The sequence below is a fragment of the Tursiops truncatus genome, chromosome 5 (assembly GCF_011762595.2).
Source record: "Tursiops truncatus isolate mTurTru1 chromosome 5, mTurTru1.mat.Y, whole genome shotgun sequence".
In the NCBI taxonomy this organism is placed as follows: domain Eukaryota; kingdom Metazoa; phylum Chordata; class Mammalia; order Artiodactyla; family Delphinidae; genus Tursiops; species Tursiops truncatus.
In genome coordinates this window covers 47,345,977-47,362,092 of record NC_047038.1, presented here as the reverse complement: position 1 = coordinate 47,362,092, position 16,116 = coordinate 47,345,977, and the positions used below count along the sequence as shown (strand labels likewise).

The 16,116-nt window shown below is 37.5% G+C and overlaps 1 protein-coding gene across 11 annotated transcripts in view; it reads right to left on the bottom strand.

Annotated features, from left to right (window-relative positions):
* PACRGL (parkin coregulated like) overlaps window positions 1-13,737 on the bottom strand; it is a 51,688-nt gene extending 37,951 nt beyond the window's left edge. For 5 of the 11 annotated variants that reach the window (XM_073805114.1, XM_019928412.3, XM_073805117.1 and 2 more), the window contains exons 1-8: window positions 12,821-13,736; window positions 10,137-10,323; window positions 9,794-9,861; window positions 9,529-9,677; window positions 7,097-7,164; window positions 5,330-5,420; window positions 2,448-2,582; window positions 1,866-1,973 (exon numbers count right to left, since the gene is read on the bottom strand). In XM_073805114.1, coding sequence (XP_073661215.1) covers window positions 1,866-1,973; window positions 2,448-2,582; window positions 5,330-5,420; window positions 7,097-7,164; window positions 9,529-9,677; window positions 9,794-9,861; window positions 10,137-10,204 — 687 coding nt within the window. In that variant the 5' untranslated portion in view covers window positions 10,205-10,323; window positions 12,821-13,736. Of the gene's footprint in view, window positions 1-1,865; window positions 1,974-2,447; window positions 2,583-5,329; window positions 5,421-7,096; window positions 7,165-9,528; window positions 9,678-9,793; window positions 9,862-10,136; window positions 10,324-12,820 lie in introns of all 11 variants that reach the window. The other 6 variants (XM_019928416.3, XM_019928417.3, XR_002175036.3 and 3 more) reach the window with 5 other exon arrangements.
* Between the last annotated feature and the right edge of the window lie 2,379 nt (window positions 13,738-16,116).

Here is a 16,116-nt window from a genome sequence, read left to right as displayed (position 1 = left end):
ACCAAAGATTAATGCTACCGTCCCTTAAAAAAAAAAGAAAATAGTTTAACTGTTGATCTGGTCTTCTCCCTCCGCCAACACTGGGCAGGAATGGGAGGCTGTTTAGGAAGCTCAACTTCCAGTTGGGGGAAGGATCCTTTTATCTCCATGTCACTTCCTCTTCACCTCATCCTAATTCTCTCAGAGGACGTCCTTGTTACTTATTTCTCCCCCAAACAAAAACCAACCTCCACAAGGACAGGGGGCATATCTGGTTTTGTTCAGCATTATATTCCCTGTGCCTCACATGATACCTGACACAAAATGGGAGGGCAGAGAACAGCAGATTTATGTTGAACTGCTGAATGTTTGAAGGAAGCAATCAATCTACAATGAGTCATTCTACATATTACTGTGAAATTCCTGTAGTTAGTCAGCTACAACCCAACCTGCTGACCTGAGGGTGATAAGCAAGGATCTGCCAGGATTCTCCTCCTTCTGTCCTGAGACTCCCCATATGTTAACATTTGAGAGTCTGGTCTCACTCTGTCTTCTCCCCACCAGACCCATGGTGAGACTTTATCTCCTACCATTTCTAACCACAGCACCCCTACTTGCACCACCACCCCTTCTTTCCATAGGCTTAGCCAGGTGGTTCCTGGGGTGTATTAGTCTATCTGCAGAATAAGAAGTTAAAAATACACTTCTAGGATCTCTCAGGTGGATGGGTCCAAGAAAAAAGTGGAACTATGATCAACATAGATGTCTCTGCTCTGAACTACAGAAGGATGCATGCAGAGAAATTCTAGCTACAGCTTATCCCAGCCAGGACTTTAATCTTTCTTTCAGTGTGTGTGGTAAAGGATTAACTCTGCATAAAGAAAGGCTTGGTCCTTGCCCCTGGCTCCTGGATGGAAACCTTGAAGCTCTTGGAAGGTCCTTCCAGATAAGAATGTCTTTGTTTACCTGGGGCCTTGGGCCACACCAGATAGTCAATGCTAACAAAAGTGATTTAAGTGGGGGCCTCGGGCCACAAGGTATCAGCTCAACTTCTAGAGGCTGGAGACCAAGGTCAACCAGGCAGGCAGGCGGTGATGCCATGTGACAAACTTCTAATGAGAACCCTGGACACCCAGGCTCAGGTGAGCTTCCCGTGCTGGCAATACTCCATGCATCATGCCAGACGTCACTGCTGGAAAATGCAAGCACTGGCCACACAGCTCCACTGGGAGAGGACAACTGAAGCTCCACACCTGGTCTCTCTCAGCCCTGCTCCATGCACCTCCTCCCTTGGCCGACTTCAATCTGTATCCTTTCACCGTAATAAACTGCAACACTGAATAACAGCTTCTCTGAGTTCCATGAGTCCTTTCAGCAAGTTGTTCAACCTAAGGGTGGTCTTGGGGACCACTTGAACTGCAGAGTACCCCAATATAAGTTTGTGATATGGTTAAACTACTCCTAACAGGAAAATGTCTCATCCTGAATGCTAGAGACTCACTAAAAAACTTACAATGTGAAACAGAGAAAAAGAAAAAAGATGAAGAACATCACTTTGACAATATCCAATTCCACAAGAATACGTATAAGCTCTGCTTATAATTCATAGCCAGTCCACATAGCCATGAAGTCCTCACACTGTTCATGAATTTTTGTCCATTCAACTTCTGCTTACTTTGACTACAACTCTAAATTTGCTCATGTGGCTGCTTTCCATGTCCACTAGTAAAAATATTTTATGAACAACTAGGTCTGACGTCTATATTTTTTGGTTAGGATGATAAGGTTTTCTTAATGTTTTGAATCATTTTAATGATTAATTTGAAGCCATTACATCAGGAAGAGATACATATACACAATCCCTACCTAATCTTTTCAGTACTTACACTTGTAAGCAGATGTTTCAGATGGTCATTTAGAGAAGGGCCAACAACGACACTTAACTGTACCAGAGCATTCAATCCTCTTTCAAACACTTCGTCATCCAAGTGGACCTGGGGAGGGTTGGGTGGTTAGGGGTGCACAGGCAGGGACAGAAAGAGGGGAGAAGGCAGGATGGGTAAGGAGAAAGGGCAAGCAGGTAGAGAAAAAGAGATTGAACATTCAGTCCTAGAAGATAATCAACCAAACCCAGAATTTAAAACATAACCTTTAGTTCAGGACATCTAGAAGCAAAAACCAAATTTGGCTTGACTGAAACATTAATTAAAATATGTTGTAGCCTACAGAAAGGCTGATTTGAGGTTCATTATTTTCTCTAATTACTCAAGATGTCCCTTTTTACCTTTAGTACGTCCTCCCAAGGTGTCTTCCAGGAAGTAATCATCTGGCCCTGAATAACAGTGGCCTAATTCTGCACACACATCAAAATCACAGGTAAAGAACAAATTGGCATATAATTTGAAAGAAAAAAAGACATGAAATATTCTAAATGTACCACAGAAAGTCTAAAGGAATAAAGGACATACCAGAGCTGCCTTCAGCACAGGAATCAGTCTAGGAAGCAAAGGCACAGCTTTTTCAAGAGCACCTGTGACCGAAAGTAATTCTCTAAAACCCTCCTTTGACACAAAGGTGTATGGATGTTTAGTCTCCCTCAGACCCTGCCAAAGACAAAAACATGATTTACTACCCATTTAGTGATGCTAATACCAAAAAAATTAATCCTTACTTGTGTAAGTAAAAATCAAGTTTTATTATTATTGTTTTCCTATTTGTGAAATATCATTTCAGTAATTACAATTTCAATTAAACTAAGAAATCGTGGAACACAGGACATACATGAGGCAGGAGGGATCTCTAACCAAGAAAAGAAGGAAAGGAAAAGGAAAAGAATAAGAAAAAAATAAAAGGAACAGGAAAAATCAAAGGAGAAGCAAGGAAAACTAAAAGAAATAAAGAAAAAGAAAACAGAAAAAAGAAAGGAGGACAGGAGGGAGAGGAAAGAAATAAAAAGAAATAAAGAAAAGGAAAAAAAACCTCACTAGGATACTAAAAACATGTTGTATATACTCCCAAACACTGCCTGAAATCAGAGCAAATTAGTCTAAAATGTATGTTAATAAACTCCACTTTATGAATGCAAAATTACTGGACCCCTTATCTTAAAGGTGATTTTGCAACTTGTTTAATGACTTTCTAAAATATTATATTTCCTTCATATTTAAATACTAAGACAAATCTTATACTATGTCTAAAATGCATTGTAAGATATCAAATGCCATTTTTAACATCAGAATGTCAAACAAAAATATGAAAAAAAACCACTGTAAATCATTTCTTACTATGCCTTTCACCCCAAATGCATTAGGAACAATTAGACAGTAGTCTTTTGATGTAACTGATCACTTTGAGTCAGGATAAAATAGGTACCTTTTTTAAAAAGAAAAAACAAAGAAAGAAATCTAGAGGGGTGGGATAGGGAGGGTGGGAGGGATACGCAAGAGAGAGGAGATATGGGGATATATGTTTATGTATAACTGATTCGTTTTGTTATACAGCAGAAACTAACACACCACTGTAAAGCAATTATACTCCAATAAAGATGTTAAAAAAAAAAAAGAAAGAAAGCAATGGCAACATTCCCTCAGTTTGACTAATTATTATTTGGAATAACTAAAACCAGCTGCAGGGTCATGCCTAAAAATACTAATTTTCAAACAATTTGTCCTTGAGACCAAACTATCTGCTTCCAAACGGTGATGAAGCACTTCTTCTCCTAGATGCTGTCATGCTTTTGAAAACTATGATGCCAAACACACCAGCACCATTTTGGAACACAGGTTCTATGGTCTTAGGAGCACCCCTATCCTTTTCATTTTAGAGATGAGGAATCTCAGGTCAAGAGGTGAAATGGATTTCAATAGTGGTGGTTCTGTCACTATTTCCTCATTATTAAATGAGTGGAGTTTACCCAGTACACAAATAAAAGCATTGGTGTTTGGAAAACGGGTATTTAAAAGACTGACTTTATGAGGTCTAAACTAAACTCAGAGTCCCTTTGGGGACTCCCCAAGTTAAAGCACTCCCCGTTCCTTGTGATTAGCTGGAGTATGTTTGTAAAGGTATCACTATAGTTTTGATTCATCTAAAATATTGTTTGCTACCATATATAAAAAGTTTAAAAAAGAACTAATGAAATATTAGAACATCTTTAGTTTTCAATACCAAGTTTAAGAGACTAATTAAAATTTAATTTCAAAATAGGCTACCCATAAAAATATACTGCTTATTACACCAAAATACCTTCGGCAAGCTGAGGTACAAATTAAGAAAAGCTGAGACCTAAGAAAATCCGGCAGTCTTCAGTAGTAACTGTTATGTCCATTTAAAAGAGTAAGTATACTTGGAAAACTAAAGGAGGAACTAGAAATTCTAAGGATTCACTATAATTAAGAAATCTCAATCAGCACAATTATCTACTTTTCTGTTTTGGCGCCACCTGGCCCTCCCCACTAGTTTTATAGGAAAAGCAAATGTTTCTTTAAATGAAGAAAAAAAGCTTGAGTTTTTTCTGTGTCGTATTTTATTTAGATTACTTATTACTGTATGACTTATGCTAGAGGCACTGCCTATTCAGATTAATACCATCGAAGCTCTTGCTGTCGTTCTTAACATCAACAACAACAAAAATGATCCTTAACTCTTAAAGAAGACAAGTATCTCAAAGGTTAAGTACAACTGGTTAATTCACTTCTCAACTTCTGACTCTAACTCTATACATTTATAAATAATAAAATTCACAGGAGATATCACTGACTCTCTTCAAGCTAATACTATGCCAACTGTTTTCCTGAAACAAATGTTAAATAATATAAAGGAACCTATCAGCAGTTTTTCTAAAATCCTCTACAAAAACCATCTCCATGATATTCTACTTAAAATGTACCAGTAGGCAAAAGCCCAGAGAATTCTCCCAAAGAACATTAGGTAGGTAATATCAGTTCCCTAAGAAACATATCATATTAAAGGTGCCTGCTTCTATAAAGAAAGACCAATCAGTAATTGTTATCTGATGCAATGTAAGTTCAAATCAGTGATATTCTCCTGATTTGACTAATTCAATTTGATTCCAAGAACTTTTTTTTTAAATTAAATATGAATATTTTATCCACTTATCTATAAATACCTGTGCAGATTTCATGTTTCATGTTTAATTTCATGTTTATAAAGCTGTTTAAACAGTTTAATAAACATACCAATCATAATTAGTTCCTAAGGGAACGTGGTGCTTTAATACTGTTGTTTGGCTTTTATTTCAAAACTATTTACTGATGAGTTACAAAATAACATTTAACACAATTTAAAAAATTTGTTTTCCATAAACATTTAGGAAAGATAGAGTATTTACCTCAGCTAAAGTAATAAGAAGAGGATCAAATGGAAGCTTTTCAGGAGGACACTCCCACTGTAACCTGTGTTTTACTGAACCATGGACCAATCTAAAATATAAAAGGCAGTGCATGTAACAAGGACAACATATATTAAGCAGTGATTATCTAACATATACATATTCTTTCTAGAACATAATCATATTAGAATTATTTTGTAACATGTAGGAATACTATGACCTTAAATGATGTTACAAAGGCATCTTATAAAGCAATAATTATATATTTATAATCCTACAAATTCCTACTCTTTTAGCAAAATTGTTTGGTGGCAAAACTAAACTCCACATTTGTTTAGCCTACAATTTTGGAGTTCCAGCATGTTGCTATTTGTGTCTTAATGCAAATGTTACAGTTGATATGTTTCAGTTATAATTATAACCAAATAATATAGACAAAACTATAGCAAACCTACCACAAAACATGCAAACAAAATGTGATAATTAGCAACAATGATTTTTTAATAAGTAACATTATTTTTCAGATGTAAATCATTTAACCCTAACATGAATAATCTAAAGGCAAGCCAGGTTTTATCCCTGTTAAAGAGAAGAAAACTTAGGCCAGGAAGGTGCAATGGCCCATGCAGGGTAACAAAGAGGCAGCCCCTTGAATTAAAGTCACTGCTGCTGCTGCTTTTTTTCTTTTTAACAGCCTTTATTGAGACATAACCAACATGTAATAAAATGGACATTGTTATACAGTATAGAATTTGGTAAGTTTTGATGTATGAATACACCCATGGAACCATCATCACACTCATGACCGTGAACTTATTCAACACACTCAAGTGTTACTTCACGCTCCTTTTGTAATGTTCTCAACTTGACACCTTCTTTTCATAATAGCAAGAAGCCTCGGCAAGACTGTTTTTACATTTTTAGCAATAATAAATTCTCAGAATGGGGAGGGGGTATAAGACCCTTAAAATAGAGTTTCAATTCAGAATGCAAGTACAAGATAATAACAACAATAAATTAAAGAATGCTTCCTGAGCTTATTTTTCACTCCTAGCCCTCCAAATCTGAAAATACCACTAAAAACTACATTTCTTTAACTTTAGAACAACAAAAAGAATGTTTTGATTATTCTTTCCACAATGAAAACAAAATTTTCTATCATCTATAACAGGCTAAAACTGGTTATACTTAGAAGAAATTAATGTTTCTCAGTAGTGAAATCTTAAAATGATATCACGCACTCTATTAGTAACCTGCATCGTCTGCTTTAAAATAGTTTTGATCTCTATCCAAGAGGGCTACAAGAACTGCATCAAAAGTAAACAAAAACAGCTATATTACTCATTAATAAGTATAATTTCAATAAATAAAATTGTAAATCTTTGATTTTTGAAGTATAATTAAAAAAATAATGAAACAATTTCATTAAATTGTCAACTTCCAGTTCACGAACAAAAAAGGATTATTTATTTGAAATTCGCCCAAGCCTATGAATGCTTAAATTGTTTTAGAAACTGGTTCATTCAATTTCTTAAATTATTTGGTGGTTTACTGTACATCTATCAGTAATTCTGTTTTGGAATTAAAATGATTTTCTTCAACAATGTCCCAGGATCTATACCACTCCAACAGCCAAAGTATGAATAAGTCACCATTATTCCAACCTCCCTAGTAAATAAATTTTTCAAAACTTTAAACTGAAAACTGTATTGATTTTACTCAATTATTTTGAATAATATAGTCAATTATAACTTGTACTGATCTTACCTGCAAGGAACACCTCCCTTAGAGTAAATAGCTGCAAATGCAGAAGGGGCTCGTGACTGTTCACCAAACTGAAATAAAAAATGACAAGAATACAATAAATATTACTATCACCTCCACTTTGTGATACCTAATCAACTTCAATCCTGTTGCGGTCAGAGGCAGATGGACACCCTGACTTCCAAGCCACCACGCTCATATCAAGTACAACATCATTCTACTCAGAAAAATGGCTAAGAAAAATGATCAATCCTCTCAATACTGAAACCACAACCACAAACGCATTTTGTATATTTCCTTTTACTCTTAACTTGTTTCAGAAGGTTTGAAGGTAGCTGAAACCATATATAAAATAAATATACTATAGATAAATATTTTTAAATATAAATACTATAAACAAATACAATAAAGATAATAACATCTTTCCACCCCTTCTGCACTGTGACCTTTCAAAGTGAGGACTAAATGGAGAAAAGGTGTACAGGGAAAGTATAATGTGTTTTCAACCTCCCACACATCTCCTACTTCTCCTCCACTCAAATATGCACGGTCTTGGATGGTCAGAGAACCTGTAATTTCTCCAATCTGGTTTTGTGCTTCAATAAAAATCAAAGTCTTAGGATGAACAGGAGTGACAGAATTGAAGACAGAGCAAGACTCTCACAAACACATGCCCAGATGTGTCTGCTTAGATATATAACTTCACAGCTTTCAGTTTTTCTATATAATTATTTTATGACTAAATTAATTCTATATGCACTCTCAAAGATAATTTAAAAGATGATCAATCACAACAGTTAAACAATCGCAGCATACAGAATCTCAATGTAAGTGATCAGAGGCTTAAGAATTTAGGCACAGAAAGTAAATATTTTGCCACATGGTACTTTGAACATAATCAAATGAAACATAGCCGTCTAAATTACAAAATATAAACTTACTAATCTATTTTAAAGATACAACTAGCTAAAAAAACTTTTTAAAGTCACATGCAGTAATTTTAAAATGTACATAAAAGTCTAAGTTTAGAACGAACCCTTTTTCCTCTGGAAAAACACATATGTTTTAAGTAAAAATACATAAATGACATTTCATTAAAATATAATATTATAATAAAAGATTAATTTACAAAGCTCAACCTATGTTCTGTGTGACAATTCACAGCAATACTAACGTTTCATTTATCTAATTATAATTCCTGCTAAGAAAAATGTAAGTCTTAAAAACTGTGTATAGATCAGTGAGTTCTCAAAAAGTGAATATACCTGTGTACCAACACTCAGGTGGAAAATCTGAATGTTACCGGTGCCTCTTTCCAACCCCTTTCCACCTTTTCTCCCAAAGGTAACCACTAACCCGACTTCCAACTGATTTGCTTTGGATCAGGAGTTTTTACATATCTTAGACATGGTCTTTTCTAATATACCCTATTCTCAAGTCAAATCGTTAAATTATTTCCCAAAGCTTTTCTTAATTTTTAATAAAATTTAGACTAGGGCCACTAAATATTACTAAAGTTTTTCTTTAAAGAAAGGGAGAAAATTGAAGTGTCACCATAAACTCCCTCAACGAAATATGAGAAAAGGAAGCAAGAGCACAGAGATATCAGGGCATTTTTCACATGTTTGATTTCCTTGACACTGCAAATTACAGAAAGAAGTGAAGGAACATAGAAGCTTAAACTATTTTCCATTTTCCTTTTATAAAGTCAGAAAATCTCCCTCTGCCCTTGGATAGTTCATTGTATCCTTACTTAAGTATCTGCCATATTTTACCTGCCATCAAAGTCCATGTCTCAGCCACTCTCATAATCCCCTTTAAAGGCTGAAACCATTATCATCTTACCCTATGTAAGGCTGGGCCAGACACCATCTGGTGTTGGAGCACAAATGTGTTCACTTTTTGGATAAACTGATCTAGAAACTTACAATTACCCACGTTTATGTACATGAATCTTATGTTTGCTAAATGTGATTAAATTGCTGTGAGAAGGCAAAAGAAAACTAGGGCTGTAGTTAAGAATTCTAGTGGAGCTCATTTATAGATGATAGACAAATGGTCAGAGACTTTATGCAACTATAGAAGCATGTAATTCATCCTATGGCAATTGAATACAAGTTTACTCATTGACATTAGGAAGTACAATAACCATAGTAAAGTAAAAAAAAAGAAAGCTGATAATGCAATTTATTTTATACTCTACAATACTCATCCATGAATGTGATAGGATATACCAAAGCTGGTTTTTACTTTACACCGTCTCACTTCCACACTCACATCATTATCTCCATTCTTCATCATGATTACCATATGCCTTCCTTCACCACTAGCTTAAAACTAACAAACAAAAGAACTTGGGATAGCATTCAGAATGGCTCAATAAAATGTCTACTACTTCGGAAATCTACTGAGTCAGGAATCTCTTTGGTACCTACAGGGTTAATTGTTTTAGGGTTAAGTTTATCACTTGGTCGAGGATGTCTTGCAGATTCTGGAGAACTGGTTGACGAGGAGGATTTCCTTTGCTGAACTGTAGTCCTATGTTTTATTTGTGCACTTGATGATGTCCTTTGATCACAGTTATCTGGAAGAAACAGAATGTCAACAAGGAAGAGGTGAAAGCTCATCCTGCATCCATCAGTATAACAGAATGTGTCATTAACAAAATTTACCTCTTCATTTAAAAGCAACATTCTGTACCTGTCACTCTGTTTCTTAACTGTATGCCTCTATGGCACTCGGATTTCTGCATTGCTTCTCTTTTGCTCCTGCAGTCAAATGAAACTTGATTTCAACTTTTTTGGGGAGAAGGATTCATTAACAATATAAAGACCAAACAGAACAGAGTAGGAAATACAGTAAAAGAGCCACAAAATAGATATGGTATGGAACAAAATACCTGAAAGACCAATAAGAACATATGAAATTATATCAACTTCAATATCGATAACAGTAAACTAAAAACCATCTGTAAGAAAGTAAGATGTATAAAAATATGCATTTTTCCATTCAAACAGTCAAAATATACGTTTAGAAACTCAACTGTAATCCTCTGGCTATATTCAGAAAATGCAGACCAGATTTCTGGAAAAAGTGGCTGGCATGTTCCATATTGTCTTCACCTTCTCTGGCCTCCGTATTTCCAAAGTTCCAAATGTTAACATCTGCATAACAAGTCCTACTTTTCCAGTGACAAAATGAACTCTCCTACTAAATGTACCATAAGTTCCCTAAATTGAACATAACCAAAACTGAAGTTATCACACTGAAGTTATGAACCTCTTGTTAATTCAAGGTACAACCAATTTTCTGGTCCCTCAGGCTGAAAAATTTAGGATCTCTGTTGTCTCCTTTTCTTCCGTTTCCTACACTCAACCCTACAGATGTGATCAGTGTGGTGTGACAAGGTAGGAGCTTTGGGCTCAGATCTGGGTCTGCATCTCATCTCTACCAATTATATGTTTAAGAATTTAAGCAGATTATTTAATCTCTCTGAGCCTTGACTTCTTGACCTATGAAAATGGGGGAAATAATACAAACCTATCAAGGCTGCTATTGAAGGTTAAATAAGGTAATATATAAAGTTGCTTATCCAGTGAATGGTAGTTCACTTCTCCCTCTTTCACAGTTCCCTCTTTTCTGCTAATGGGAGAGCTCTCATTCATAGCCCTTGATTCCCTGCCTAATCAAATTATTTCAAGGAATCTTCCACCACAACACTCAGACTCATACACTCAACTGCCTGCTGGTATTTCTAGGTCTAGCTCCAATCCCAAGTGCCATGCAGCCTTTCCTGATCTTCTGTTTCTCAAATGTCCACATCCACAGCACTCTGATTTATGCACTGCTTCCTTCTTCTTATTTCTATCTGGTTACTCCATTCCCCCATTTATATGACACTGCAATTATTCTTCCATTAGAGCACTTCCCACTTTAAGTCTTTAATTATTTTTCTAAAAGATCTGTAAGATCTTCTCTTAAGGCAACACAGGTGAAGTCTTCTTCCACTTCCAAATGACAGCTTTTCAAATATTTGAAGACATGGGTCATAACTCCTTAGTCTTCTCTTTTTCAGGATAAATGCTGATGCCTTCTTAAATGAGTACTAACATGAGATTATTTTAATTCACTTGACAAATTAGAAATCTTCACAAGGACAAAGCTCCATGTAATAACATTCAGCCCCCAAATATTTCAAATACGATGTGACCGAAGTACCTTGTAAAGATAAACTAAATGTTAAGATTATTTCTGTACACAGAATAATTTTAAATTTCAACGTTCTTGATTTAATACACTGATCTAATTTTCTCATCCTACTACCAGCAGATGAGTTACTTCCCAATATTACACTTCACATTCATCCCCAAGGCATTTTCTAGAAATATGGTAATTAGCTCATTAAATTTGTCAGATAATATTCTAAGATAAGCTAAGGCAGGCTTTAATTACGTCAACCTAATACTGCACTTCAGTGATTATTCAACAAGTATTTACTGTTGCACCTGGTCTCTGTTTTGAGAACTCCTGATGGGGAACAATATGATCTAAGTTTCTGTTTAATAAAAAAAAAAAAATCTGTGTCAAGGAAACTTGAGTTTCCTCAAGTCTATAACTGGGGATAATTACAGTAGCTAGCTACTCTAAAAGTAGATGAAGACTTTAGAAAAGTGGTTGGCACATAGTAAGTACTATATGAGTTTAGCTATTGTCATTTTCTTTATAATGGTACAAAATGTTTTTAGTATTACTAATAATAGTGGGGGTCAATGTAACTAAATTATGTCTTCTCCTTTTTGAAAAAATTGGCTTAATACTTGTGCTATCAATTTGAAGACCTGATTTAAATTCAGTTTTTTTTTTCTGGTTGTAAATTGTAATAGCTGTCATATCTGAAAAAGATGCATCACAAAGATACCTACTTACAAACAGAAAAATAGCATTGTTCACCACGTCAAATCATGATGCACATTTTTCAATATTACCTTCCAATTCTGCAAAAGTTGTTGTTAGAATGACTCAATTTCTATCTATCTCCTTTTATGTCACATAGCTGTTTCTGTAAGGCACTAACACGAAAGTGCTACGTTATATTTTGAATACGTTCAAAAAGCCACTGAAACTCTTCACTTGACAAACATGTTAGAAATTTGAGCTTCCAAAGGTTTTAAGTATACAGGACAGTTTTTATGTGTAATACAATTATGTAATTTTCAGCAACAATATCAAAACATACACACACACAATGATGCAAACATTTCTCTGTCCACTTCCAAAACACCCTGTTAGTTTCTTTCCAAAACAATTAGTTTTTCAGTTACTGTTAAAAAGTATCACCCTTTACTTTACAGACAAATGAAGTGTACTCAATTTTTAAAAATAATATCCACCTCGCAGCATACCACTGACAGCAAACCCAGAGCATAAGTTGTTTGTAAAGGGAAAAAAGCGTAATTCATCTTACACTAAATTTTGAGTGCTTTTTGGTTAAATAACATGTGGGGGGTGATATAAAGGGTTAATGGTGGGAGGAAGTGAAAAAGTAAGAACTATTTTGTGTTCTAAATATTGCAACAGACACCCCTCAATCTTTTACAAAACAATATATAAATCCTAAATAGACACTAAAATCCATAAATCCACTTAACCCCATCACCTAAACTATGTCACAGTATCAGAGAGCAAACAAACCAAGGAGGGCCCCCACTGTGGACCCCTCATTTTTACCTTAGGTTTCCTTAGATGCTGCAGGTCATCTACAAGGGATTATAGGCATCTGGGTCAATGCCAGGAAAGCGTACTCTTTTTTCATTGTTTTGGACAGTTCATATAACCTATTTCTTTTCCCACATGCATTTTCTTCTCGCACTTGGCTTTGAGACCACTGCACTAAACTATCTGGCAAATTCTCAGAGGCAGAGGCCACTTTTTTTTTCCCTACTCTCTAATCTGGTGTTTGGGAAGTTCCAAAAGTGTAATAGGAGCCCCACAAAAGAAGATGAGCTCCATCTCTAAAACTCCTTCAAATTCCAAAAAACAGCGACATAGCCCAATATTCACCTATCCCAATCCTTTTCACCATAAAGTACTGTAAATCCAAACAGCCAGTATTAAGGGTCTTAATATCTTTCCATTTTCCTAGCCTCTCCGCCTCCAACACCACACATTTCCAAATACCTAAGACCAGTTCAGAGCCGGGATGTTGTCAAAGTTAGAAAATGAGAAGGACATGGAGAGAAAAAAATGGAGAGAAAGCTGGGGTTTTTTTGTTTTTTTAAGAAGGTCGGGGAGAGTGGGAGAAAGGCGGCCAGTTTCAAATAAGGCCGACAAGGCAACTCTCGGTCAAAGCCCGACCACGAAGGGCGAGCTCTTGGCGCTCAACATCTCCAGGCTCCTTAGCAACGTGGTCCGGCGGCCATAGCAACAGGCCAGAGAGGAAGTCTCCTGCTCCGAGAGAATGCGGGCGGCACCACGGATTCCCGCACCTGCGCCGGTCACGGCTCCAAAGACCCGTTCCTACCGCGCCTCTCTCCCGCCGCGGTCTGTACACCAGCCGCCACCCCACGTGGGGCCTTTGCCCAGCGCCCGCTGGGCCAACAGCTACAGGTCCCGCCACCGGCCGCTGGGGCCCCGGAAATGAGGTTTCGCAGCATTCCCGGATCTCGCGGCGCCGTGCAGTGACATCAGACGCACGCCACGTCCGCTAAGCCAATAGCAGGGAGATCGCAGAGGCTCGCCAGGCGGGAAAGGGTTGCCCTGGCAACGAGGCGCTGGGTTTTGCAAGGGAAGCTCGCGAGCTAGGAGGTCTGTCTCCGGGGACAAAGGGGCTCCTGGTGGAGGGTATTTTAGGAACAATAGAGCCAAGGAGCAGAGGGGAGCACAGGTTCCTTGTACCTGCGCCGCACCCTCTCCGCAGTCCGTGTATTTAACTCGTATGTTTTTCTCTTACTCTTAACTCGATGTTCTCCAAGTATCTTGCCCTAAACCCTCTGAGAGCTGAGGACCACCGTGAACTCCCGCCCCAGACTCTTCTGCGGAGAGAGCCATCTGCCTGCCCATCTGTGGAATTTCCTTCCTGTCATATCTTACTATATGCTGTTGCAGTCAACTACATAATACATCCATATATTTTTTTAAAGTGTGTTTTTGTACTCCAGATTATTTTAATAAAACGGATACTGCAGGAAAATGCATGTACCCTGGCAATTGCAACCAAAAGCAGTTTGGGTTGTCATAGTAAAAAACCCAAGCCCTTTCAGACCTGTCCACTGTGTTCCTTTCTAGTGTCCTCTTCTGTTGTCAAGCTATGGTCTTAACTTTTCGCTCAGGTAATAGCTAACTAGACAGTTGGCATCGTCTGAACACTGCAGGCAGTGTAATCCTTCCCTGCCCTTGTAGCGCCATTCTTTGTACCTGAATTGCTGCCTCAGAAGCATCTTCACTAGGCTGTGAGTTTCTTCAGGACAAGGACTGTACCTTTTTCCATTTTGTTTCTCCAGCTTCTAGCACAGAGTGGGGACTCAGGAAATACTCTTTAAATAAATGCAATGAACGAATGAATTCCATGTGTATCTAATTTCTCTAATGTTCTGTGAACCTTGCATACAAGTCTATCTTAACTTCTAAATTTCATTATATTGTATTTACCTATCTTCTCCACTAGACTGAAATTGTTTCCATTACTTTTCTATCTCCAATATCTAGCCCAATGCATGTTTAAGTAATTTTTTAAGAAAAAAAAAATCCTATTTCTTAGCTATTATCACCTTATAATCTCTCTTCTCCAGTTTCTCCAAGACTTATTGTATCACCTTCTCCCCTTCTTCACTCCTAGCCTCTACAATGGCAGACTTGGCAGCACCTAGCTCATGACCTTTTAGCCCCTCTGCCTGGAGAGTAAGAATAATCCGTGTTCAATACTGCAGAGAAGTGAAGAGCACATGTTCTGAAGTTAGGCTCTGTAGGTTGGAAACCCAGCTCCTTTGCTTCTCAGCTGTGAGTTCTTCTGCAAGTCATTTAACCCCTCTTAGCCTTAATTTCCTCATCATAACAGGGTTCTTGTAAGACTTTCTACTTCATTTTAGAAAAATTAAAAAAACAACAACAGAAAAAACAGGTCCACTGGCTTTGTGACTTGGTCTGGATATTATGCAGTAAATGGTGGATACTTTCTTGGACATAGTAATTTGAGAAGGCTGTGAGACATCCAGGTGTAGTTGCCCAGAAGGCAGATATGCCCATCTAGAGTGGAGGGGCAAGAGCTGGGTGAGCTGTGGATTTTAAAGTCATCAGCACATATGTTACAGACCAGGGTTCTTGGCCTCCTTAATCAATAGAAATTGATAAGAGGCCAGACAAGAAATTCACACAAGTCTTTGCTGGGGTTCCTGCTGCAGCAGGAGGGAGCGAGAACATGTAACAGTTTCCCTTGCTCACTCCCTGAGGGGAGTGAACTTGTTCCTTACACAGGGTGAGAGTAAGGGGTGGGTCTGTTAGGGGCAGGGGTAGTTTAGATGGCCTGTCCATCCCCCTTGGTTGGTGCTGTGTGGGTTTTTGGTCTTTTTGTATCTTGTTGTCCATAATTTGCCCCAACTGTGCACACATGCAGTTATTTTTAGTCCCTTACAGTTTCTTTGTATTTTGTTGCTGGAGGAGACATTTGTCCAGGTGCAAGCACTGCAGCAAAGGGTCCCAGGCTCCAGGTCCCAGCCTGTCTCATATACACAGTAAGTGAGGCTATAGGAGTAGATGAGGTGCTCCAGGGAGAGCGTGCAGTGTGTGAGAAACAGAGAGCTGGTAGTGAACTTCTGTCTCCTAATTCTGTCCTGGTTCCAAGGTTTAATTTTTCAAGGTTCTTTTTTTGGAGAGAGAGAGGGAGAAGGGGAGGAAGGCTGACCTATGTGTTCAGCGATATGGCAAATAATATAAAAAGACAGAATGTGCCATATATATCTCCCCTGTGTCCCTACAGATTTACTCTATACCCTTCTCCACCCTGCTGTATACTCTGGAAAGCTGATCTG